Here is a 26,738-nt window from a genome sequence, read left to right as displayed (position 1 = left end):
GGGATAGTTCAGGGACAGTTAACAGCTGGTGTCTGTCCAGTCAATATGAAGCTCCACCCAGCAGCTGGTTAGCTTAGCTTAGCATAAAGACTGTAACCAGGGGGAAACAGCTAGCCTAGCTCTGTTCAGAGGGAACAGAATCCACATACCAGCTCCTCTAAAGCTCAGTGATTAAAAGAATAACTCCTGTCCACATCCTGGTGTCTGAGTGACTGGTAGGTAGTGAAAGTGTCTGAACTGGTCCAGTAGATCACCTCAGCCGGTGGCTGCCAAACGGACTGGTTTTAGACTCTTCCACATCGGCTTCACTGTTCAGACCTGGAGGACACTACTACTTTTTTTCTTTTACACAATCTATCGTTGCTCCTTTTCTCTCTGGTTAATCATTTTATATCTTTCTGCAAACACACCAGACTCTATTGACAAAAACAGCAATTTTACGTCACGTTGAAGCAAGAAATGAACATTTTCTTCCAAAACAACATCAACAGCTACTTTCATGGCCACAAAGCCCAACACCACCGCCGGTTACGTCCTTCTGTCCTCTGCTGTATCAACAGTTACTCACTCGAGGGACAGCGTTCACCCTTGAACTAAAAGCCAAAACAAGTCTAACATCTCACCAACCAATCAATGTGATGTCGACACAGTCACACTCAGCTCACAGCGGTAGGAGAACCCTGATTTAACCCCTGAACCTGAACCTGAACCAACAAGACCTCAGCGGCTCTGCAGGGCCGATAACCAGGTTGGAAACACAGCCTGGTTTTCAGTGGGCCTCAGTCTCTCTCTGATCAAACTGCTGATCAGTCACAGCGGTCAGGACCAGCTCCTCTGGGAAAGCTCTGCTCTGAGAGCCGTCGGTACAGATTACTGCTCTGCCTCAACCTCCAACACAGTCAGGACTTATTGAAAAGCAGCCTCTCTCACCTCCTTAACCTGATTCTCACTCGGCTTCGTCCTGTTCAGCAGTAAATACTGTTAACTGATATCATCTAACTCATATTAACGGATTCCAAAAACACTGGAAGAACCTGTGGTGATCAGTTCGAGCAGCAGGTGAAACACAGCTCCTTCAAAATAAAAGACTTGTTTAATCTATAAACCTGGACGGTGCTGCAGGTAGCTAATATCACAGCGTCCCTGTCCTCCGTCGGGGTGATTTGCCATCAGTCTGAGGAATTTTGTGCATCAAAGTCGAAATTCAGCGAAAATTTACTTCCACAAGCGACGAACGCTGCTTGTAAGCGTTTCCCAGGGTTCCTGCTCTGAGCCTAACGTAACATCCCCTGACTTTTCCATGACTTAAACAGTTCCATGACCTATAAACGCTGACACGTGTGTCGACTCTGCCTCAGTTTCTCATTGATTTGACAGCCAGAGAATCGCTAACGTTACCGCGGGAACTCAGGGGGACAGATGGGCGCTAAAATGTTATGACCAATCAGAAAATGCGTGAAATCAAAAACCAGGAGAAACAGAATGACTAACATCACAAAACATAGAGCTTTGCTGAATAAACATTTTATCTTTTCAAATAAGTTGCTTAAAATTCCCCCGTTTATCAGAACGTGGCCCCAATAATTTATTACACTCCCTACTTTGCACCCTGAAACATCAACAGGGAGGTGTCTGAGGATCAGTGGCAGCCAAACAGTTAAAGGTTCAAACCTGACCGCATCCATCAGGGCTCCTCTCTCTCCTCCGCTCCAGAGGACTCTCCATCTTATCGATGGCCCGCGGGGAGCAGCTCAGCTCTGTGCTGACGTCCTAACATGGGGCCCTGCTGTCAGCTCCAGGAGAGGCTCCGCATTGGTGAACGAGCTTTAAGAGCTCCGGCATGTTTTCATATGTATCTGTGACCTCACGATGTCCAGTCTGTACTTTCACTGATTAAAGAACATATCTGTGTAATCATTACTGCAGGGGCTTTACTATCAAATACCAGCAACTGACGTTTTCTTTGATCAGGTGCTGAGATGCTTCATCACCTTTTATTTCAGACGACAGAAGAACTGAAGTAACTGAAACAAAGAGAAAATGAAAGCTGTGAAAAGAGAACTTGAGTGTTTCTCCCCCCTGGGTCCTCTGTGTCCACATCCTGGTGTCTGAGTGACTGGTAGGTGCTAAAAGTGTTGGAACTGGTCCAGTAGATCACCTCAGATTTATTCTGAGTGTGTGACAGCATCATAGAAAGGATCCCTACAGAGAGAGACCTGGAAGATCCTTTTGGTTTAACCACAAACAGCACACACACCAGACTACATTCACTAAAACAGGGATTTTAGAGAACAGGTTTGTTCTTTTGGTGGCTTTGAAGAGAGCGAAACTACAGCTGCAATTAACTAAATGTCAGGCATAAAAAGCTCAGTTTGCAGATGCCCTGATGTTGGTTTCCACTTACTAGTTTTCTGGATCAGTCATGTCGTCTTAAAATATCCCAAAGCTCAAAGCTACAAATTCAAACTGTTCATTTTGTCCAAAACCCAGAAGGTTTTCAGTTTCAGCTGATCCTCGTGTGTAATAAACCACTATTTGGTATTTTTAGCAAAAACTATTTGATTATCAAAACAGTGGAAAAGATTTATCAACTACTTGATGTGTCCTCTAGTAATCACATGACGTGTAGTTCCCACTGTGTAACACTGACGGTCTTTGTTCCGACACCTCCGAGGTCAAATTCAAGCACATTTTAAGCATTTTCAGCCTTTTCTGGCTCCTTACAGCGGGGGTAAATTAAATACTCCTATCGATTAGGATTTCCAGCACCTGTACAAACCCTGTGTCATCCCTCCAAGAGTGTGGAGGGATGACGTGTGTTTCTGCAACAGCAAAAATGTGGAGGAAGAACTGATCATCATCGTCTTCACCGTCTGCTATAGCGGACACACCACACCGCCCTCCCCCCCAGCCCGGCCCCTCTCTGGCTCTGAGGCAGAGTTCAGTCGGCGGTCGAGAGAGTCTACAGTTAAACTGCAGTTAACACCGCCCTTCAGCTCCTCCTCCTCCTCCTCCTCCTCCTCCTCCTCCTCCTCAGGTCACTTACAGGTGAGTTTCTGGGTGAAACACTCAGTACAGGCGATGGACAGAGACCACATGACCAACAACAGAGAGTTGACCTGCTTTGTCTCCACCTTCCTGGTTAAACAGAGGCCTCAATACCAAGACTCTGCAAAGACACCAGACTCCATTGACAAAAACAGTCATTTTAACTCTCTAACAAACTACCTGATTAAGGCAGCAGTAGACCAGCAGCTCCTGTGTCCTGTAAAATTGCTGTCTAGTGGTTTTAAAGAGCGATTAAACAGGCGGCTAAACAGAGGCCTCCACACAAAGATCAGACACAGAGCCAGATACAAAGACGGGTAAACTTTCTACAACTTTGGTTTCGTTCTGCTTCCTGTCCACGCTGATCTTCTGCTTCCTCTCAGTGAAGACTGCATGTAGCTGGGTACGGACGTGGTTGTAGCGGCTGTTAATGTTAACCCGTCTGTTGGCCACAGCAGGCTGAGAAAGATCCTTAACTGGTTTTTCTGCACTCAGAGGCGACATTCAGTCTGAGGACGTGCATTTGATAATCACTGTGAACTATTGATAGTTCATTCCTCTGCCACCGGGGCTACTTCATGGTTTTTAATCCGTTATCGGACAGTTTTTTCACCTTTACTGGGTTAGGGCCTAATTCTTCTGGCAAAATTACACATTTGAAGTGAGCGTATGGATTAAAGCAGACTTTCAGTCAATCACTGCCCACAAAATCTTTCATCCCCCCAGACGTCCACAGCAGGAGAGGACTAGAGCTAAGCTAACCCAGCTAGTAGCTAATGCTGCTCCTCGCTAACGTTCAGTCAATGGGAAGATCGACTGGATGACTCAAGACTCAGGCTGCCATGGCAACGACAAATCTGTTTGGGGTCACATCTTTATACAGACCTGGTTTCATCTCAACGCATCAAGCTACAGCTCCTGACCGATGTACAACCAGGAGCCGGCAAAAACGATGGCAGATTTATTTCTAAAAACTGATATTTTTTATAATTTAATGACTATTAGAATGTTTGAACCTAATGGCTCCTCATGTTTATAGTTTATTCTACACCCCCAACAGGCCGACAGCGCTGTCATCCCCTCAGCCTGCTGATGTCATCCCCTCAGCCTGCTGATGTCATCCCCTCAGCCTGCTGATGTCATCCCCTCAGCCTGCTGATGTCATCCCCTCAGCCTGCTGATGTCATCCCCTCAGCCTGCTGATCTTAGCAGCTGTTCATCAGCTCAGGTACCTCCCCTGAAATCCTCAGTCCACACTGCAGCCATCACTGAGGAGCTTCGGGGGCCGTTTGTGTGTTTAATAACTTGGTTATTTTCTGGATCGGCCGTGTTCTATACAAATACCAATTATAGTTTCCCACAAACCACAAACAGCCGTTCTATCGCTCTCTGCACACACACCAGACTACATTCACTAAAACAGGGACTTTACTTTGCAGAACAAAGGAGTAGCAGGTCTACTGCTGCCTCCATCAATCTGCTGGATTAATTCCAACATCTTTTGTGCCCACCAGTCATTTAGACAGCAGAACATGTACACATACAGCCGAGGTTTAAAAACACTGGAGTGCTCCTTTAAATCCACAGCTGGTGTATGACAGCTTCACTGCCTGTTACTGTCTTCACTCATAAACCTTTACAGTGAACCGTGATCAGCATACAAGCATGAACCTCTCGTCCTCTGGGACGGAGAATCTGGATGTTATAGTGAAGAGTTTCAGTTCTGGCTTCTGAACAGAGCACCTATAGAGGAAGTCTGCTGTGGGCTGGATGACTACGTTGGAAATGAGATAAATAACGAAACAGTGGAGCTCATGCGGGGCTTTGACTGTTTGACTGTGCCGCCGGGTGTGTTTGCTGACTTTTTGGTTTGAAGCAGTCACATGAAAAACCCCAGACAAGCCCCCTTCGCCTCTCTTGTGGTTCACCGCTTTTGTTTACATTTTTCTTGGTACTCGGTGCAGGAAAAACAGCTTCCATCGTCATTTCCTCTCATCGTCTCCTCTCTTTGCTTCTTCACACATTCCCAAAAAACTAAACTGAGCACACACACACCGATGGAAAACAGACGCAGCACGTTCAGGTTTATTATTAGGCACAACTACCCTGACAATCGAGGCCACAAATTCAGTGGAGCACAGCGCCGAGCGAAGACAGCGACAAATCACTGAGGAAGTATCACACCGAACTATCAGACTGAATCATTTTACTCTTAAAGAAACCACCAGATGAACTGATTTGACTGTTTGTGTCAGCAGATGTGCTGCGAGGACAAACCTGCAGATAAAACCTGTCTTCTCACAGATAAAATGATCCTTCGTGCTGCTTCAGTGGTAAAAACACAACGCAGCACTGAAGGTGGAGAAAATGCTTCACCTTCAGCCCGTTAAACTAAAAGTGTTTTTCTTCCTCGTAGTTCAGTCTAATTACAACTGATGGAATGTAACTAAGTATATTTACTCAACTACTGGACTTAAGCACAAATTTGAGGTACTTTTCTTCTCATGCTACTTTCTTCATCCACTCCACCACATCTCAGAGGGAAATATGGACTATTATATACTTACTCCACTATAGTTACTTCTCAAATTAACATTTTTGCACACAAACCATATGAATAGTTTGTTATGAATTAGTTTACACAAGTACTACAGCTCTAACGATGAGCCATCATCTGGCTCATCGTTATTCTAAGCATCATGGAAAGGATCCCTACAGAGAGAGACCTGGAAGATCCTTTTGGTTTAACCACAAACAGCACACACACCAGACTACATTCACTAAAACAGGGATTTTAGAGAACAGGACACAGGAGCTGCTGGTTTAGACAGACAGACAGACAGACAGACAGACAGACAGACAGAAATTGTATTCTTACCATTGTTTACTGCTCCCTTTACAAGTCACACTAAGTCCTGTGTTCTGAGAGGTAAAATTACTGTTTTTGTCAGTGGAGTCTGGTGTGTTTGCATTCAACTGGGTCGATTCCTAAACTTTCTATACAAACCTGTCATTTAACACCTAAACATGTACAAATAGTGCCCAAGTTTAAATCTACCAGATTCCTCCTGTCATGTTGGAAATTAATCAGCAACTATTTGATTGTTTTAGTCCATTTTCATACATATATTCAGGAAAGAAAGTCACATTTCCTGCTTCTCACACGTGAGGATTTTTTTTCTGCGTTTGGGAAACTACCTTTTCCTCTTGACACACTTTTACTTCAGGCACATTCTCAGTGCAGGACCTTAAGTTGGAACAGAGGATCTGACAGTGTGGTTAAAGTATTATTACTGTAGTCCAGCAGTGGGATTCTCCCCACCACTGCTAGTCATTAGTGCCCCTGGCTTGTGTTATGCAATCACGCTAAAAATAGTATTTCCGAGCCTATAGATTATATTTCTAGCAGCATGTTTAACTAACAGCGACAAAACCCTCTTTTGTATTAATCGTGGTGGAAGTTAAGGGTGAAGCTGAACCCGGTAACCCGGTCCGGGAGGTATTTATATCATCCGATAGCATTAACGTTAGCATCGGTGCTCATCTTTGGGCGGGTGCCTGTTCAGGTCGCCAGAAAAGCTCTAATTAATAAAGACACTCATCTGTGGGGGTGTCGGAGGCTGATTGTGCTCGTAAAAACACAGAAAATCGCTGCAAACACTCACAGGAGACCCACAGAGCTAGCTAGCGCTAAGCTAGCTACCGTTAGCTGAATTAATCGGAAGGCTAATGTTAGCTAGCGGCCCTGGGTCTCACTGTCCTTTAGCGCACAGCTAACACGCGCACTAATAACGTCTTACAGCGGCTTTAGCTGGTTAATACCAGCTTCAAACACACACAATAACATTAACGTAAGACGCCAACATCGAATAATATTAAGGTATTTGGCGCAGCTTGTGCAGCTAGTCCGAGGCCCGCTGTGGCCCGCTACGAGGCTAGCAAGATCCATTATCGGACGCAGCGCTTCTTTAGCTCCAACGGACAGATTTCAGTGTTCTCCGCGTAACTTAACAGTAAAAAACACAACCATTTATACAAGAACAGCAGCAGGATCTCAAGCTGAGACAACACACGTCAAAACAGACCTAAACGCCAACGTGCAGCAGCTGTGCTGACCGTTTATATAACTGTTGACCTAACGTCCTATTTGTCGTGTGATGGACAATTACCGATGCGGCGCTTTCAGCCTCCCTGTCAAACCCATAGATCCATTATCGGACAAATGTTTAAACCTCTCCTAGCCCTCGTGTTGACTTTCCCTGTCAGATCAGCGCTGATTCCCGTTTCCAGCACAAGAACAAACGGGTCAGACAAAAGGGGGATCCGGACTGAGTTAAATTGATGAACAGGAGCTTCTAAAAATGCTCTAATTAGCTTAAAAACAGGCTGCTTAAACAGACGGTTAAACGTGTAGCAAAGGGGCATTGCAACACAGCCGTTAACAAGTGTGACTGACCGTTAGGCAAACAGTAAAAGGCATTAGTTACTGGGGAGGAACTGAGTGGGTGGTAATGGGTAAATATCTCCAGATAAAAGGAAACAAGTGGGTCAGACGGGGACGTGTCCGATGATGGACGCATGTCCCTTAGCTCCCCGGTCTCTCCAGACAAAGACAGCAGCTAGCCTGCTGAGCTAACCCCCGGGATAGCTAGCAGGCTATCCCGCGTTTCAAAAAAAGTAGATCCCAAAATCCCACCGAGACACGGCCTCAACATGTCCACTTACCCCGTTTGAAATCCCTATCCGACCAACGTTCATGTACACTCCATAGGTCCCGGTAATCCCAGTAAAAACAGTTAAACACAAGCTCCCAAACTGGTGGATTGAACGGGCAGACCAGTCAACGTGCTCCCAGTTCACTGGACCGCAGCCATCACACGGTCACATCCCGGAGAAAACTGGAGAGCAGCGGGAAACACCGACATTTGGGGCTCAGTCCTCGGGCCTGGAGGAGAATAAAACTAATCCCAGGTATTCCATGAGTGGATGCGATATTCCCAGAGTTCCCACATCCGCGTTGTCCCACTAACAGACGCACAGACGGCCACAGACAGACAAACAGCGCTGCTGAGGGGCTAAATGGCTGCCAAAGCCCGGAGACCGGATCGCCCTAGCCACTGGATCCGGATTTGAGTCAATGGACCCGGACTGGATTCTCTGGGCCTGGACTGGATTCACTGGACCCGGACTGGTATTACTGGACCTGGACTGGATCACTGGACCCGGACTGGATCAATGGACCCGGACTGGATTCACTGGACCTGGACTGGACTGACTGAACCCGGACTGGATTCACTGGACCTGGACTGGATTCACTGGACCCGGACTGGATTCACTGGACCCAGAGTCCACATCGAGCCTTTTATGTTTATGTCACAGGATGTAGTTTTAAGACCTTTATGGAAGTTTATAGTTTTTAGATTTTAAATCGATGGTCGATTTGACAACATGCAGCCTGCTGAGCATCTAAAAACATGTTTTAAATGTTTTTAAAGCAGAAACAAACGAGGCAGAGTTGTGTTTAATATCAGATTTTGTTTTATCGTAACTGTATATTATAATGACGAGGGTGATGTCATCAATTCCTTTGGTCCTCCAGAGTCCAAACTTCCAAAGTCTGAACTTGGTGTATTTGTGTTCAATCGGCTCAAAGTGACGTCCTCACTTGGCAGAAACGTCCTCGATCCTGAAACCTCACATGGTCCTCACAAGGATAGAAACACTCACACTCACACACACACACACACACTCACACACACTTGTGTTTCATGAAGGGATTCCAGCACGGTTACCCCGGCAACAAGGACATGATAATGTTGCCTTTGACATGACATCACTGTCTCCGTCCATCTTACCACCTTCACACACACACACACACCTATTAGCGTTACAGGTAATAGCAGTGTGTGTGTGTGTGTGTGTGTGTGTGTGTGTGTCCTCTACAGTTTTGTTGTCATTTGAATCTTTTCCTTTTATTAGTTGAGGACGATGTGATGAAGGAATAATGAAGGTGGAGTAAAAGGGGAAGTAAAGAGTTATAAAAGGAGTAAAGTAGGACCAGAAGAGCCGCACGACTACATCATTTTATCCATATTCAAGTTAGCAGAGGGCTAACAGGAAGTTAGCGGAGGGCTAACAGGACGTTAGGGGAGGGCTAACAGGACGTTAGCGGAGGGCTAACAGGAAGTTAGCAGAGGGCTAACAGGAAGTTTGGAGAATGACGGTTTATGGGGAAAATACTGTTTGGGTTGCATGCTGGTGGTTTTTTCCTGGGAGGTGTGGAGCGTGTGTTTGAGTGTGTGTGTATGTGTGTTAGCGTGTGTGTGTGTATGTGTGTGTGTGTGTGTGTGTGTTAGCGTGTGTGTGTCTGTGTGTTAGCGTGTGTGTGTGTGTGTGTGTATGTGTGTTAGTGTGTGTGTGTGTCTGTGTGTTAGCGTGTGTGTGTGTGTGTGTGTGTGTTAGCGTGTGTGTGTCTGTGTGTTAGCGTGTGTGTGTCTGTGTGTTAGTGTGTGTGTGTGTGTCTGTGTGTATGTGTGTTAGTGTGTGTGTGTGTGTCTGTGTGTTAGCGTGTGTGTGAAGAGCTGATTGACAAGTTAATCACTTGCCACCAGAAATTAGAGTGTAAATCTATCATGTTATGTTGGCATGACGGCTTAGAGCTGCCGTGGATGTAGATCTGCTGGAGGAGCTGAATAAACATCAATCAGATCAGATCAGAGAGACAAGTAAACACACACACGCTCGATCAATGACCCTGATTACTGCCATATCAAGAACTCTTCTGCTGGAAACCATCAGATAAAAAGACGCCAGAGACACAAAATTAAATAGAAGCTGTCTTCATTTTCTACTCTCAACAGTGTGACAGCACACAGATCTGTCTCTCTCTCTCTGTCTACAGTTTTTGATTATCACACTGAAAAACAGTTCAGAAACAGACAGATCTAAAGAGTCTGCAGGTGAGGTTCACATGTTTAAGGGTAAGTGTGTGACAGCATCATGGAAAGGATCCCTACAGAGAGAGACCTGGAAGATCCTTTTGGTTTAACCACAAACAGCACACACACCAGACTACATTCACTAAAACAGGGATTTTAGCTCACAGAACACAGGAGCTGCTGCTCTGCTGCTGCCTCCATCAGTTAGCTTGTTTGTGTTATGTCGTATTACATACATTTTGTGTTTGTGGTCTTTAGAACACCAAAGTCACAGAATAACACAAACAAAGGAGCTGATTAAGGCAGCGGTGGACCAGCAGCTCCTGTGTTCTGTGAGGTAAAATGACTGTTTCTGTGAATGGAGTCTGGTGTGTTTGCAAAGAGTGATAAGCAAGGATGTTACAGGTCTGTCTCTGTAGAGAGCACTGTGGCACTTTAAGTGGATCTTTGTTTCTTTCTTTCTTTTTTGGAACTGCTGCTGTCAGCCAATCAGTGTGCAGGAGTTTGAGTGATTTTAGTTCAGATATTTAGTTTGAGTGAGAGAGCAGGCTCATGAAATTTGAAAATGTGTCACCAAAAGTGTGAAATCTGATCCACAGTGTTCGAGTTTGTGAGGAGTTTTGAAAAAAAGTGTGATGCTGCGATCTACGGTGTGTGTGTGTGTGTGTGTGTGTGTGTGTGTGTGTATGAGTGTGTGTTCATGTCTCACAGCTCAGTAATAATTAATAGGAACATTATCTGGCTGCAATGAGATAAATGGGGGTGCATCTCCATGGCGACGACCCCCCAGGCCTGCAAACACACACACACACACACACACACACACAGACCTGCTGCTGGGTCAGTCTGAGTGTGTGAACTAGTGAGTGTGAGGTTAGTGTCAGCATGCACAGGTCCTACCAGCCGTTAAAACCCGTCACCAACCGCTACCTGCAGCAGAGATGGGACCAGAACAACTACGACAGCCACCGCAGGAAGGTAGGAGGGGGGCTGGTTGGTTAGAGGACTAGTTAATGAGGGACTGGTTGGTGAGGGACTGGTTAATGAGGGACTGGTTAATGAGGGACTAGTGGGTTGAGGTGAGTTAAACTAAAGCAGCAGTCTGTTTACACATCAGAACAGGAAGTGAATCTCACATACGGAGACATTTTGCGATCAATAAACATGAACCACACAGACATTGATCACCAATCGGCTCGGTTTAATTCCTAAATCACACTTTAACTATTCGTTGATCGTCTCAAACTTATTTCACAGCCTCGTTGAATACTTGATTCTGCTCCACTGTCGTTGCCATGGACGCAGATCTGAAGCAGAAGCTCGTACTGAAATATAAAACCAGTAAATATCATGTGTAGGTTTAGGCCACGCCCACATGGCACACACCTGTGCTTACCTGTCCTCCAGGTGAGCTCAGCCCTGCCAGCGGTGGACACCAAGGGCTCAAGGACACCGGCTCACGTCCAGCTCAAACTCAAAAAACTACAGGTGAGTGGACACACACACACACACTCACACACTCACACACACACACACTCACACACACACACACACACACACACACACACACACACACACACTCACACACTCACTCACACACACACACACACACACACACACACACACCTTCCCTTCAGTCAGTCTTCAATCAGTGAGTTCGAGGTCAGTCGGCCTTCATGACGTGAAAGCTGAAACCTCTCAAAGTTGAAATGTTTGACCTGTAACTATCAATCAATCAATCAATCAATCAATCAATCTGCCACTTTTCATTAAACCCAGAGCACCACTGATGTCTCCTGTTTCTCTCTGTGATTCAGCTGCAGGACGAGCGGCTGTCCGTCATCGACAGAGACAACCGCCTCCTGGCCTCCAAACTGGCCGACATCGTTTCCTCTAAAGGCCTCGTGGACCATCGGAACCAGTACCACCTGAGCAGGTAGGAGCCACAGAGGAAGTGGACGCAGCCACGGCAACGTTACCTGCTGGTTTGTGGACTAAAAAAGAAGCTGGTTGGTTTCATGGGCGTCGCCATCTTGGTTTTTTGGAGCCAAAAAAAACCTTCGTTCCACAAAGACCTCCTCTGATTGGTCAGTGAGCAGGTAGCCCCGCCCTAAAGCCCCCCCCCCCTCTTCCTGGTGTATCTTCCTCTAAATGGACCATAACTGACTAAATGAACTGAAGAAGACAGTAAACTAGAGACTGAGAGCAGAAACTGTTCACTGAGCTGATAAACCAGGAGAGAAGTCGTCTCATTTCCTCATTGACTTCCATCCAATCAGACTTCGCCGCTCGTCTGATGACGGCGTGGCACCTCGTCGGACCTTTAAATAATGGATGTGACCAGGCGTGCTCTGTTACAGCGCTGAATTATTGATCTGGATGTAGATGTGTGACGGTCTGGTATTTATCTGCCCTCCTTCACGCTCGGCTGTAAAATCTTTAATCCTGAAATCTTTCATTCTGTAACTCAGCTGAACTGGAGGCTTCTATAAATCCACTGAGACAGTCAGGAACAAACCAGCAACACCTGGAACATGAGTCCTGCTGAGTAAAGGAAAGCGTAACGCTGGGCGTGGGACCATTAGGTTGTTAAAATAGACTCTCATAGTGCTGAGTTTTCTATTCGGAGGATGGTGAAGGAAGGGTTTCCCAAACTAATGTCGTTGGCTGTCCCATTTTAGAGCACTAACAGACTAAGGTACTACAGTCTCCCTGAGCTACATCACAAACAGGAGAAAAGTGTTATTGAAAAGGAAACAGCAGTTCAAAAGTGCCCTGAATGGCAGATAAGACATAATCATGCCCTCTGCGGTGGCCCAGTGTGCAGGGAGGCCTTCAACAGATGAAAGTGTGACGACGAGCCCTCCAGGCTCCCGTACATGCCTCTATGTTCCTCTAGATAGTTAATTAGTGAATCGTTCCCGAGCGGTCGCAGTTATAATCACATCTAAAAACAATTATGATCTCCGGTTTAACCATAAATGCATCACGATGCATTCAGAGTCGACCTCTGTTTGTCCTTTGATGCCTGTAAATTCTTCCTCAGTCTGAACGCCGACAAGCGGAGGGAGGAGCTTCTGCTGGTCAGCCGTCAGAATCAGGCCATCTACCAGCGAATCACGTCCCGGCAGTCGGAGTACCGCCGGCAGCTGTGGTTGGATGACTGGGAGAGGGCGGAGCGCCGGAGGAACGACATTTCCCGATACCCCCTAGGGCTCGGGGAGAAACGGGTGAGGACGGACCTGCCCCCCAGGAAGTGCAGCACACTGACATAGAGGCCAAACTGTGTAATTACAACAATGGCCACAGGATTAAATCATTTTATCCCCATTCAAGTTAGCACAGGGCTAACAGGAAGTTAGCATAGGGATAACAGGAAGTTAGCATAGGGCTAACAGGAAGTTAGTACAGGGCTTATTTGTATCATTATTATTATTATTACTTTTGTGTTTGAAGTTTATTCTGATTCTTTTGGAGCTGTGTGTAACAAAAAGCAATTTCCCCCTGGAGATTATTAAAGGAACTCTGATTCTGATTCTGTGTTTGTGTTTCTGCAGAGGTCGCACAGGAAGGTGAAGTTTGCAGCCGTGGAGGGCAGCGAGCGGTCGACGAGCAGCAGTACCATCGACACCGACAGGACCGACGGGGACAGCTGGAACACAAACTAACACACTGGTGCCGCTGAATGAGACAAACTGTCTTCAGTTCGCTGCTTTGATTGAAAACGACCCGAAAATTTGGCTCAAAAACGGCGCAGGTTTCAGCCCCGGCAGGCGCAGCCCACCATGTGTCACGAAGAGATGACGGCTCGCTGGTTCTGACTCTTGAAGGAGTGCTGATTGGACGGCTGTTAGCTCTACATGACACGTGGTTGGCCGCCTCTGAAGTGTAGCATCAGTTAGCATCAGTTAGCATCAGATGATGGTGTGTCGCCATGGATACTGTGCACATATGAGAGAGCTAACAAGTTGAACTACCTTTAGGCCTGAACTTCAGCATGTTAAAGGTACTATGTGAAGCATTTTCCGTGAATTGATCTCTTCGTACGGCTGACGTGTGAACAGAGTGTAGCCTGAGGGGCTTGGGATGTGATGTTTATGTGCTTCAGCTACAGCGCCAACAGTGAGCCACACTGGCTAACGTTAGCTTAGCAACGGCACCACAACAAAGAGTCCAACACAAAGTCCTCATAAGGACAAAAAACGTTTCATCCAGTGAAGCCAAACGGGAGTGTGACCACTGTCGGGTCAACATTAGCAGGGGAGGGGCCTTCGTTTGGCTGCTAGCTAATGTTAGCTGGCTAGCTCACCAGCTAACATGATCCTCGATGCTAACTTATTTATTATGACAAACGGTGCTGATTTTAGCCAACAATAAATTATATATAAGTGTGTTGCAAGGCAGGTGGACAACTAGCAAAGAGTAGCCTAAGCTAAGCTAAGGTTAGCCAGCTAGCTGTAGCCATGTAGCATGGATCTGGTATTGGTTGCTTCATAACATTGACTGATAAAGTAGTTTGCAAATATCAAGCTAGTTAGCATCATGGAGCCGACGGTCCAAACAAGATAAAACACGATGACGGTCGGTCACGTTCTGTCTCGTGCTGTCACGTCGATGTTTTGACCACAAACAGCAGCAACAGGACGCTGCAATATGCTGCACGGCCACTGATGTCACTGATGATGACGTTGTACCTTTAAGATGCTCTTATGTTCATGTTGTCTTGTATTTATTTTATTTTATTTTATTTTAACCCCTTGTCAGCGTCCTGTGGTTCAGACATTCATGTTCCCCTGAGGATGAACTCTAATAACTTCATCGACCCTCTGATTTTTCTTTAGCGCCACCATCAGGCTCTGTGTTTACTGTTAATTCTAAAAACTTTACATGTTAGCATGCTGTTGTTAGCATTTAGCTTTAGCACAGAGCTGCAGACTCTTTGTCTCATTGTGAGTCGGCTGCTGTAAAAACTCATCCCTCACTGGTGTTAATAAAGTTCTCTGTTATAACGAAGCTCTCCCACTTTCCTGTGTGAGTGTTTGTCTGCAGATTTTTACATTTTTGTTGGAGTTTAAATGTTTTGTGTCTCATTCTCTGTCATTTATTCTTATTTAAAAGCTCCTGGGTTGCAGCTTATTAATAAAACCTTTATGTTTATATGTTTGAGCAGTGTGTCGTCCTCTGTAGTGGTGTTAAACCTGCCGGTCTGCAGTAAAGTTATTGTCCACCTGCTCTGGGTTCATCAGGCATGTTGCTGTAAACATGTTTCACCTTTACATGAAGGTTTTCCTGCTAATTTGAGCAGAATTACACATTTAAAAACCTACTGAATATATTTCTGCATCAGAAACAGGCCGAGAAGACGTCAGCGTGTGTTTGCAGGTCTCACTGATCCTCCACAGGCCTCCTCCTCTCCACCAGGTGGCAGCACAGGTGCGTCATTAAAGCTGTGACAGAGGGAGACGAGCCACAGGTCGGTCCTCACAGTGAAAAATACAACATTTTGATTATAGTACTTCTGTACTCTTAGTTTCAAATGAATAACCTTCATGTGTAATGGAGCACTTACACCATACGTGTTTTTATCAGCCAATCAGGGTTCAGTATCAGTATGAAGGTGACAAGATAGAGCTGTTTTCTGGAAGAAACACACCAGACAGGGTTAGTTTGGATCCATCACATGAAAACACAAACTAACTGATGGAAGCAGGAGCAGACCAGCAGCTCCTCTGTTCTGTGAGGTAAAATGATCATATTTTTCACTGGAGTCTGGTGGCTTTAAACTTTATATTACATTATATTGCTCTCTTCAAAGTCACCAGACTCCATTGACAAAAGCAATACTTTTACCTCACAGAACAGGAGTGTGACAGTGTGACTCTTGTGTTTTAAGAGGGTGAATTTGGATCTGAACTGACCCTTTAAAACACAAAACTCACACAATAACACCAACAGACTACCTGATGGAGGCAGCAGCAGAGCAGCAGCAGACCAGCAGCTCCTGTGTCCTGTGAGCTAAAATCAGTGTTTTAGTGAATGTAGTCTGGTGTGTGTGCAGAGAGCGATATAACGGCTGTTTGTGGTTAAACCAAAAGGATCTTCCAGGTCTCTCTCTGTAGGGATCCTTTCCATGATGCTGTCACACACTTAGAATAACACTCTGAGCCTGTCAGTGGATCAAACAAGCTCTTTTAGTGGACCTACTGTGATCAGGTGCAGTTGTCCCAAAGGATCACGTTGCAGCCCGTTTGGCCCCTTTCTGTGTAAATGAATGGTATGTGGGGTAAAAATGAGTGCAGTGGAATGGCCCTTTAACACCGTCGGTCTGTCCCAGCGCTCCCCTTGAAGCCTCCTCATTCCGTCTGGGAACAGTTAACCAGCGTCTGTAACCGTAAACCAGAGCAGCTCCTCCGGCACCAAACCGAATATAAAATATTAACAATTATTCTTCTCAGGGACGAACTGGTGACAAACAAAAGAGAGAAAACACACACACACACACACTCTCACACACACACACACACACACACACACACACACTCACACACACACACACACACACACACTCACTCTCACACACACACACACACACTCACTCTCACACACACACACACACACACTCACACACACACACACACACACACACACACTCACACACACACACACACACACACACTCACTCTCACACACACACACACACACACACACACACACACACACAGCAGCAGTGTTCCTGCTTCTCAGTTTTACAACGTTTCACTTAATGAAGATCAGAGCAGCACATTTAAAACACTGCAGTCAGTCAGTCAGTCAGTCAGTCAGTCAGTCAGTCAGGCTAAAAGGAAGAGACATCCCTCCCGTCCCTCTCCTCCTCAGTCCCTCTCCTCCTCAGACCCTCTCCTACTCAGTCCCTCTCCTCCTCACACCCTCTCCTACTCAGACCCTCTCCTCCTTGATGCAGCCTCCTCTCCCTCCTCATGGGGGGTCCTAAGAACCTGATTCTTTCATGGACAGCCTGAGATTATTCACAGATCATCCAGAGTCTTTAATTCAGGTCCACAGGTGGAATAATACGATGCAGGACAACACTGGGGTTCAGGCAGCGCTGGTTCAGATGACTGGATCTGGTCAGAGGAGCCTGAGCTGAGTTAGCCAACAGATCTTAAAGGGTCCTGAGAGAGAACATCACACAGAACCATGTTGTATGTGTCTAACAGGAACATGTTTACAGAACAAGAACTTTCTGTTTCTTACAGTCAAGAACATTTCATCTTTATCTGCTTCTTAAAACAAAAGAGGAGACACTGGTCTGTCAGGTCAGACTCATCTTCCCCCTCACACAGCAGTTTGAACGTTTGAGAAACATATAAAGACACTTAATGGAGATATTTAAAGTTCTAATTAACACTGAAAAACATTTTGTTGCTTTATCACAGTCTAATTAACAGCAGTCTGGTTTCTAACGTTAGAACGTTAAAGAGAAGCAGCAGTCATGGAGGACCAGAGAAGAAGAAGGTGGCTCTTCTCACTCCTGCTGCTCCACAGCTTCTGTCACTACAGCTTTGTGTTGAAGATGAAGATGAAGATGAAGATGAAGAGCTTTGTGGCCTGTAAACACGTCTGATCCATCACTTCACTGAGCGTCTGAGTGAGAACACGGTCCATGTGACCACAGACAGACGCTCACTCACAGATCTACTGTCAACTCTTCTGTTTCCAACATTCGGTGGCGCTCGTTGAGGAAATGAAGCGTCTCTGTTCAGACGCTCGTTACGGCCTGTTTTCGTCTGCAGCTGGTTATTAGTTCTGCGGCTGGAATGATCTCAGAGCCGTTTATTCTGTCGGCTCTGACGTGTTTGTGTCTCTCTCTTTGTTTTCTGCTGCTCCTGTCAGTTTGTCACCAGGAAAGTTTCATGTTTTGTTCGAGCGGTTGGATTTTAAAGGCTCTTTAAACATAATGCTGTGACAGGGTCAGACTGTCGTGGTCACTTTGGTCCTCTGCTGAACCCAAACACTATGAGGACGTCACTCAGGAGGATTAGTGTCAGTGATTCTGTCCAAACTACAACTGACACACTTTATATCAGTATTTCCTCTTTCACTGTCAGCTCAGACAGGAAGGGAATATTCAACTTTGATCATTGAAGTGTTTGTTTATTCTCATTACTCGTGTGAGTAAACACAAGGATGGGAGAACTGGGGCCAATGTTTGTGCTAACTGGGGCTAATATTTGTGCTAACTGGGGCTAATGTTTGTGCTAACTGGGGCTAATGTTTGTGCTAACTGGGGCTAATGTTTGTGCTAAGCGGGGCTAATGTTTGTGCTAACTGGGGCTAATGTTTGTGCTAAGTGGGGCTAAAGCTGGTGCTAAGTGGGGCTAATGTTTGTGCTAACTGGGGCTAAAGCTTTTTCTTTGTGTGTTTTAATAAAAGTGTGGAATAATAAAGGATCATCTGATCCAATTCCAGACAAGATAAATATAAATTTCTCCCTTTTGGTTTCGGACACAGAGCAGGTGAGCTACAGAGCAGGTGAGTCTGTGACATCACAGTGTACGTCTGACCCTGGTGAGGTCGTTGGTGCTTTCAGGGTAGTTTTTGTTCTCCTGTAAGATCCAACATTCCTCTGAATTTTGTCTTTTTGTGCAAAACAAATAAATATTTTGCTCCATGTGAGAAGAGAGCGGCTGACAGGACAGGTAAGCTCCCACCTGTCCACATGTAGAACAGCACACGATGTATGTTAGACTGATGTATGTTAGACTGATGTATGTTAGACTGATGTATGTTAGACTGGACATGATGTATGTTAGACTGATGTATGTTAGACTGATGTATGTTAGACTATGTTGCGTTCACTGACCCTCGGGCTGATTTAAAGGTCGTTTTACCGTCTGTTTCACTTTAATTCGGCTGCTTTGACTCTGAGTTTCCACTTGTTATTTCCAGCTCTCTGCTCTGCAGTTTCTTTTTATTGACGGGGAGGGAACACGTGTGTGTGTGTGTGTGTGTGTGTGTGTGTTACTCACACAGTGTGAACAAACAGGAGGTGACTACGGAGCCCCTAAAGTCCTCAGAAGTGATTTTCTTCACTATCGATTGATGATGAATATCGATCTTGCACCGACCATCCAGTGTTTTCTTGTCACAGGGGGACAGCGGAGGCCTTTAAATGAGCTCCACCTCTGTTCCTAGCAGCAACATTAAAATGCTGCTGCTATATTAATGCAACAGTAACAATAATATAAGGTGAAATAGTCCCAATACACCTTCAACGGTTCCTAAACCTGAACAGGTCACTGAAGGTGAGGAGGTGTTCACTGTCTGGCCCCTCAGCTGGAGGCTTTTTCTTAACTCACCTATTTATATATTTGTTGGTTAAAATAGTTTTATCTTGTTTTAAATCATTAAAAAACAAACTTTTATTCTTAGTTTTACTGTAACTCACTTTGTAACTTTGTTTTGAAAGTCATCATCATTATGCTTCATAGGATAACTTTAATATTTTTAAACCTGGGGCCTCTTTTATGCTCTACAGCTCTACCAGACTCCATTGATAAAAACAGTGATTTTACCTTGCAGAACACAGGAGCTGCTGGTTTACTGCAGCTGATCAGTTGTGTGTGTTTTTGTACGTTACACAAATGTTGTGTTGGATCTGGACTGAGCCTTTAAAACACCAAAGTCACACAGTAACACAAACACACTGACTGATGGAGGCAGCAGCTCCTGTGTCCTGTGAGCTTAAATCCCTGTTTTAGTGAATGTAGTCTGGTGTGTGTGCAGAGAGCGTTTGGTGTCTGCTGGCTGAGGTGATCTACTGGACCAGTTCCAACACTTTTACTACCTCCCAGTCACTCAGACACCAGGATGTGGACAGAGAGGATCATGGGTTAACGCATGTTTATATTATTATCTTGGTTTAAATCTCATGTTTGGGATTTTACTTACTTTTATTCTTTGTTTTTACTGTAAGTCACTTTCTGACTTTGTTTTGAAAGGTGATTTATAGATGTAGTCATTCTAGTTATTATCATTATAGCTATTGAAATAATCGATAATGCAGTGAAGGTGTCGTCCAGGACTGTCAGCCATCAGCCAGAAACAAGTGGAGCCACTTCCTGTTTGTGCCCCACGTTAAAGCTTAAACACCAGAGATCTGTGTGTGTGTGTGTGTGTGTGTGTGTGTGTGTGTGTGTGTGGAGCACAGACATGAGGCAGGAGGTGTGTTTACCGTGCTCCTCCTCCTCCTCCTCCTCCTCCTCCTCCTCCTCTTCTTCTTCTCTTTTCTTCATCAGAGCAGCAGAGTAAAGAATCACCCCTCCAACACACACACACTCACGCTGTGCAGCCTCTTTCTGCCCCACACACACACACTCATGGATTATTACCACCTTCTTCTTCTGCTGCTGCTGTGGACCTGCAGCCTCCTGCCAGGTGAGCCAGTGGGCGAGCGAGCAACACACAACCCAGACCAGACAGAGAGAGAGAGAGAGATGTTAATATCGTGCAGATGTTGTTGATTGGTTGTTAATTAGAGCACCTTATAGAAAACCACCTGTTGCCACGGCGACAGCACAGGGCTGCTCAGAGGGACACGAGGGGCCAAAGGCAGATATTATTTTGTCTTTCTTTACATCCTGGTTGTTGCCAAGCTGGTTAAAATACCAAAACACCTCTTCATGCCATCCAGCTTCTCCTCTGCAGCAGCTGGTGGAGTCGTCGCTCTCTAACGAGCCTTTAAACGCCTCAATCTGACGCCCTGTCAGCCGTTTATTGACTCTGTGTCTGTTTTCACTGTGGTGAGGTCTTTGAAGCAAAGCACACGGCTTTTATTTATCACCGAGGGCTGGAAGTAACAGAAAAACTACTTTATTCAAGTACGTAGCAGGAGGTGATGAAGACGGATGTGAAATCAGAAATAGAGATTATTCAGTGATTTGATTAGTTTGAAGGCCAAAACAGCCGCGTTTCATCATGAAATTCCCATTTTTCATTGAGGAAAAGTGGCCTCAAGAGTGGGAGTAACAGAAAATAACAAATGAAGTGATCATTAACAGAATTAATCAGAGTGCGTTTTCATCCACTCAATTTCCATCCGTTTTATTTCCACTCTGCTGATAGATGTTCTCAGCCTCTATAACACTTTTAGCGTGTTTCCCCTGAGGCTACGATGTTCATCACATCCAATAATAAGTCCTGAATCCTGCGAACATCAGGTGAGTTTTCGGTTCGATGTCTCCAGCAGATGGAGCCTAATGATGAGAACCGTGGGACTCAACTGGAGCTCAAGTCGAGAAACTCATTTTAACCTTTATATTTTGTTTTATAAAACACTTTTAAAGGTTGTTAAAAGTTTATTACTGTTATTACATCATTAGTAACAACATTAATATGATGATTCGGCTAATGGTGCGTACAGAAGTACCTGAAGTGATTTTTGGAGTATTGACGAATATTAAACAGCCAATAGGAGCGCTCCTTCCAGAATGGGGGAGGGGCTTACCTCCATGCACCAGAATAATCACTAAACGGGAGGGCAGCTAATGCTAAGCTAACGTAGCTCGGAGCTCCGTCAGTAAACACATATTTTCAGAACTTAGCGTGTCCTCGCTCACCTTTCTCCACCGCTCACCTCTCCTGTTTTTGCTCTGTCTCTTTAAATTTAAGGTGTTTAACTGTAGACAGTCTAATCTTAATTTAAACTTTATTTAAAATGAACAGAACGACGTATCATTAATTCTACACTCAAGCTGAAACATCTTCAGCTCACAGTCACGTTCATTTGCATCGACTTTAAACGACCCGTTAAAGAATAATTCACTCTGTGTTCAGTCTGAACACAGAGAGTCTTACAAGTGCAACGTTTGTTGTGAAGTTTGTTGTGCTGGAAGAAAGGTGGTGTTCCTCCTCTGGGGAGCAGGAAAACAAAGAAACAGATTGTGTTGGACTCGTCCTCAGAAAAGGTCAAAATGCTGCAGAAGTTTTGAATGTTCACTGACTGTGATGACAGGAGGAGGGTTCACATTGTTTGATGCCTCTGGGGATCATGAATATTCACACCAGACTTCATTGAGGTTTTGGCCACATTTACTTAAAACAGCTTATGAATAAAATATCCTCTTTTGCCCAACGGGGAATCTTATTTAACAGTTTGAAAATAACCTGATGGTGGTCGGGGGGGCGGGGGGGGGGCGGTAAACATTAGATTTAATGGCAGTCTGGTCGGTGGTGGTTGTGATTTATCTGGAGAAAAGTGTTGGACGAGCAGATGGAACGAACAACATCCCAACATTCAGGCTGCCAGCAGAGCAGAACTGTGCAGATTCACAGAGGAGAAAACTTTAGTGGATGAAGTCAGAGAGCGTTTTCCTGCTTCACTCTGATTAAATTGCGTCTCCACACATCGATGCTGCACTGATGGGATCCCACCGGCCCCTAAATTGAATCTGGGTAGAGTTTGGCGCGATGGCTCCGAGGTTCTGGACGCTTCCCTCGAGGTTCGGCCTGCGGGTCGGCGAGCCCTCGCTGTGAGGTGATGGGTATTTCTCCAGGAACTCAGAGGAGGGAAATGGTTTTCACGGCACGTTGTGGCTTTTAGACGGATCGTTAAACGCAGCAGAAACACATCAGTCATGATGTTGTTGTTGTTGCTTGTCAGTCTGCGGTTGGCAGCCACACAGGAAGCCATCAGTCCCAGAGCCGTGTTCAGGCTGAAGCACAAGTTTCTCCCAGAAATCACTGCAGCGTTGTTCTGTAGTAACCGTCTGTAGTCTAACCTCCTCAGAGTCCCACACAGGTGAGCCTCCTCACCTCCTCACCTCTGGCAGCTGTGTGTGTCTTCAGGTTGACTAGACTTCTGTTACCTTCACCCTTGTGGTGCTTCAGCAGGACAAAACAAACCATGAGAGAAATATGACTTGGCTGGGAGTCCTGCTGCCAGCTTGGCACCGCAGCTGCACTTCATAGTAACCACAGACGTGCATGGTTTTATTTTGTCTGTAACGAAGAAGCAGGTCCGCTTCAGGGACAGAACAGTCTGATCAATCAGTCTGATGCATTAAAAAAAAACAAAAACGTTTTATATAACTAAAGAAAATAAAATGACTCCTGAATTTTACAGCCAGTGCTGAGAATAACAGACCGTCCGCTGGATGATGACCAAGACAATCCTTAATACGTGTCTTCTTACATAAGGAGAAACTTTCACACCAAACTTCATTCAAAGAAAGCAGAATTTAACGTGTCCCTGCTTATCTTATAGACATGTATGAACTGCTGTATGTTTTATCAAACAGTGGGAGTTCAGCACTTATATAATCCATCAGGTTGCTGGTTTTTATTGGCGTTACTCCCACTGTGACGCTGAATGAAAACCATTTAGTAGCTGCTCTGGAGCTTTTGATCACAAACACTTGAAATCCCTTAGTAAGTGCTGCCTGGTCAGTGACGAGTGTGCAAAGATTTGTGACAAAGGATTCAAACAAAAAATCTCTTGAACTGCATCAAATGCATTTTTCAACTTGGTTAATCAGCGAAATCATTTCAAATACACAGTTTTTTTAATGGAACTTGGCGTGACGTGTGGTTGACTTGACACCAGACAGGTCAGGAAACACTACACAGACTGTCAGGGTTGTGACCTCTGACCTGTGCTGCCTGTTGGAGAGGTGAAGGGTTCAGGCTGCAGTGATGCTGAGCCAAGGGAGCCGTCTGCCTGCCGGCTGGAGGATCTGACACAGACGGCGTTTGGCTGCGAGCTGCTGGACTAGAGCACGGTTCACTAAATCTTCCCTTCTTTGACCTGATTAGACTCTCTTCCCACCTCTGCATCTGATTTAAAAACTGGAGCTTTTGCAAAAACAGCACAGACTTTGTTTCCCTGATGACAGAAAATATTCTCTTTGTTGCTGCAGAAACTGCAGCTGAATGTTAATCTGTCTCCAGTTATGCAGCAGCGAAGACGCACGTGGAGAAACAACCAGGAAAAGCATGAACACAATGTCGCGAAGCCTCTTCCGCCGTGTAAAGAAATGTGAGAAATGTGTCGTCGGTGCCAAGAAGGATCGTCCAAACCAGTCAAGTCAGCCAGTGCTTGTATCTCTGCTCTGCCAAGTCTGTCAATAAACCGAGCTGGTCCTTGGCTCGGCTCAGACGGGAGCAGATTCCTCTCCGCCAAACAAACGCACCTTAAAGGCCAAACCAATTTACCCATCATCCCTCTCTTTTCCACTGTCCTTTGGCTTTGTGCTCTGCAGCCAGAATTCATGGCTGGCGAACAGTCCCACGGCACGCCAGCTTTCCGAGCGCCGTGCTCATTTACACAGCTGGAGGAGACGAGCTGGAGCGCTCAGAGGAAATACTTGTGGAAAGAGCACAAAGGTCACGGGGTCACCCTGGGGTCAAAGGGTCACGGGCTGGGGGGTCATGATGATAAAGACTGGAGGGAAAACCGTGATGACAATGTTATGATACCTGGATGAGATCAGACCAGATCTTACATTTAGATCAGGCTGAACATTAAATGAGATTAAAACCAGACTCCATTGACAAAAACAGTCATTTCACCGTGCAGAACATGGCTGTTAATCACACAGACAGAAAGATTCTGTTGTTGCTGCAGCTAAATGTTAATCTGTTTTCAGTTATGACAGCAGCTTAGTGCAGTTACAGTTCTGGTGATCAAGATCGGAGCATCTCATTTATGTCTCAACGGTTTTCTGGCTTCTCTTGAAATCTGATGAAATCCTTATGACCCCTGGATGAGATTAGATTCGGTTTGATACAATAAAATAACTTTAAACTTCAGACTTTAGACTCCATTGACAAAAACCTTTGCAGAACACAGAATGAACAGTGAATGAACACAGAAGCTTGAATTAACCCTTTAAAACACCAAAGTCACTCAAAGTCCCGTGTTCTGCGAAGTAAAATATCTTTGAAGAGATGCTACGAAGGGATGATGGCTGTTTTTGGATAAACAGAAACGCTCTTAGACGCCAACCTGAGCAATAACTCCTCAGTTCCTCCTTGTTGCCAATTATTTCTGTCCTGTTTTTGTTTAACTGAAGGGAAACGAATGGCATCCAGACAATTCTGAGCTCTAAGCATTGATAGATGTGAGTCACAGGGACCAGAGTCACTTTGTGAAAGAGGGAAGTAAATCAGAGTGTCGTCTGCGTAGCTGTGATAACAGCATGTACAGGTTGAATGCTAGCGGCCCAAGAACTGAACCCTGCTAAGTAGATTTCTGTAATATATGAGCTTCTGTCTTTGCACAGCTGCTCGACGAGCTGCTCTCATTTCACAGAGAGTTACAGAGTTTCTGGAGAGCTGCCGGAGCTGAAAAGAAAAAGCTGAAATAGTTGGAAGGTCGCAGAAGCTGTGAGTACAAAACCATGAGGAAGGCAAAGTCAGGGCACTTCTTCTTCTGTCAAAATCTGTTTTTCTGATTTCTCTCTCAGAACGCCTCACAAATAAAGTCATTGTAATGATCCGATAGAGGAAGAATGTCCTTCCTTACTTGTGATTTACGGATGACACAGATTGAATTCAGTCCGTTGGACTTCTGTTGAAAGGATGAAATCATCTCTCGGTTTCCTGCCGTGGAAAATAAACGTGGAAAAAAGTACAGTGACGTCACTTTTATCATGCTTTTATAATCTTAGTTTGAGACAGGCTTGGCAGCGCTACGAGGCCCTCCAGTCCCCCCCCCCTCCCCCCTCCTGTCGACTGACCGTCCCGATACAGATTTTAATTGAAACCAGAGGGAGGTCCAGAATTAGGAGCAGAGGAGGAGAGGAGGAAGAGGAGGGAGGCGAGGTGAAGGCTTTCTGATAACAGTCTGTTCTCTGTCGAGCTTTTAAAGCAGTCAGCTCATTCTCAGCTCCTCCAATTGTCCGATTCAGATCTCATCAGGGACCGTTTTATTCAAAGCTTGTCCAATTATTTATTCATCACAGTTTCCATTTGAGCAATTATCAATTTTAATTATAATAAACTGGTCCAGTAGATCTACAGTAGATCACCAGTAGATCACCAGTAGATCACCTCAGCCAGCAGCCATAAAACGGGCTGCAATGGCTGTAACGTGATCCTTTGGGACAACTGCACCTGATCACAGTAGGTCCACTAAAAGAGCTTGTTTGATCCACTGACAGGCTCAGAGTGTTATTCTAAGTGTGTGACAGCATCATGGAAAGGATCCCTACAGAGAGAGACCTGGAAGATCCTTTTGGTTTAACCACAAACAGCACACACACCAGACTACATTCACTAAAACAGGGATTTTAGAGATCAGGACACAGGAGTTATTGATCTACTGTTGCCTCAGTTGGTTTGTTTGCTTTATTGTGTGGCTTCGGTGTTTTAAAGGATTAGTTCATATCCAAACTCAACTTTCATCAAAGTCCCAAGTTCTGTGAGGTAAAATGAGTATCATCACTTTCTTCAACCACACCAGACTGCATTGACAAAAACAGTCATTTTACCTCACAGAACACAGGAGCTGCTGGTTTTCTGCTGCCTTGATCAGTTTGTTCTTTTGTATTATTGTGTGTTGTACAAATACTGCGGTGGATCTGAACTAACCCTTTAAAGCAGCAAAGTCACACAACAACCTAGAGACACTGACTGATGGAGGCAGCAGCAGAGGAGCAGCTCCTGTGTCCTGTTCTCTAAAATCCCTGTTTTAGTGAATGTAGTCTGGTGTGTGTGCTGTTTGTGGTTAAACCAAAAGGATCTTCCAGGTCT

General features: G+C 45.3%; 3 protein-coding genes across 3 annotated transcripts in view; 2 read left to right on the top strand and 1 right to left on the bottom strand.

The window, feature by feature from the left end:
- Positions 1-8,105, bottom strand: part of znf609a (zinc finger protein 609a) — a 36,432-nt gene extending 28,327 nt beyond the window's left edge. Inside the window, exon 1 of the mRNA XM_070830709.1 lies at positions 7,774-8,105. The gene's annotated coding sequence lies outside the window, so the exon portion shown is untranslated. The remainder of the gene's footprint in view (positions 1-7,773) is intronic.
- Positions 8,106-10,871: 2,766 nt separating this feature from the next.
- On the top strand, positions 10,872-13,654 carry LOC139201144 (sperm axonemal maintenance protein CFAP97D1). The gene is made up of 6 exons (XM_070830386.1): positions 10,872-10,964; positions 11,394-11,474; positions 11,804-11,907; positions 12,670-12,684; positions 13,033-13,216; positions 13,544-13,654. The coding sequence occupies exons 1-6, from the start codon at positions 10,872-10,874 to the stop codon at positions 13,652-13,654; spliced, it is 588 nt and encodes a 195-aa protein (XP_070686487.1).
- A 6,711-nt stretch (positions 13,655-20,365) lies between these two features.
- itga11b (integrin, alpha 11b) overlaps positions 20,366-26,738 on the top strand; it is a 36,010-nt gene continuing 29,637 nt past the window's right edge. The window contains exon 1 of the mRNA XM_070831427.1: positions 20,366-20,423. Coding sequence (XP_070687528.1) covers positions 20,366-20,423 — 58 coding nt within the window. The remainder of the gene's footprint in view (positions 20,424-26,738) is intronic.

This window comes from Pempheris klunzingeri, chromosome 5 (assembly GCF_042242105.1).
Source record: "Pempheris klunzingeri isolate RE-2024b chromosome 5, fPemKlu1.hap1, whole genome shotgun sequence".
NCBI lineage: Eukaryota > Metazoa > Chordata > Actinopteri > Acropomatiformes > Pempheridae > Pempheris > Pempheris klunzingeri.
The sequence above is the reverse complement of the archived record's forward strand: the minus strand, read 5'-3'. Positions and strand labels throughout refer to the sequence as shown.

Excerpts from the sequence above, each read along its gene's own strand:
- LOC139201144 (XM_070830386.1), top strand. The coding sequence starts at position 10,872 with ATGCACAGGTCCTACCAGCCGTTAAAACCCGTCACCAACCGCTACCTG. Across the intron at positions 11,475-11,803 it reads TCAAACTCAAAAAACTACAG|CTGCAGGACGAGCGGCTGTC; the intron begins GTGAGTGGACAC and ends TCTGTGATTCAG. Across the intron at positions 13,217-13,543 it reads TAGGGCTCGGGGAGAAACGG|AGGTCGCACAGGAAGGTGAA; the intron begins GTGAGGACGGAC and ends GTGTTTCTGCAG.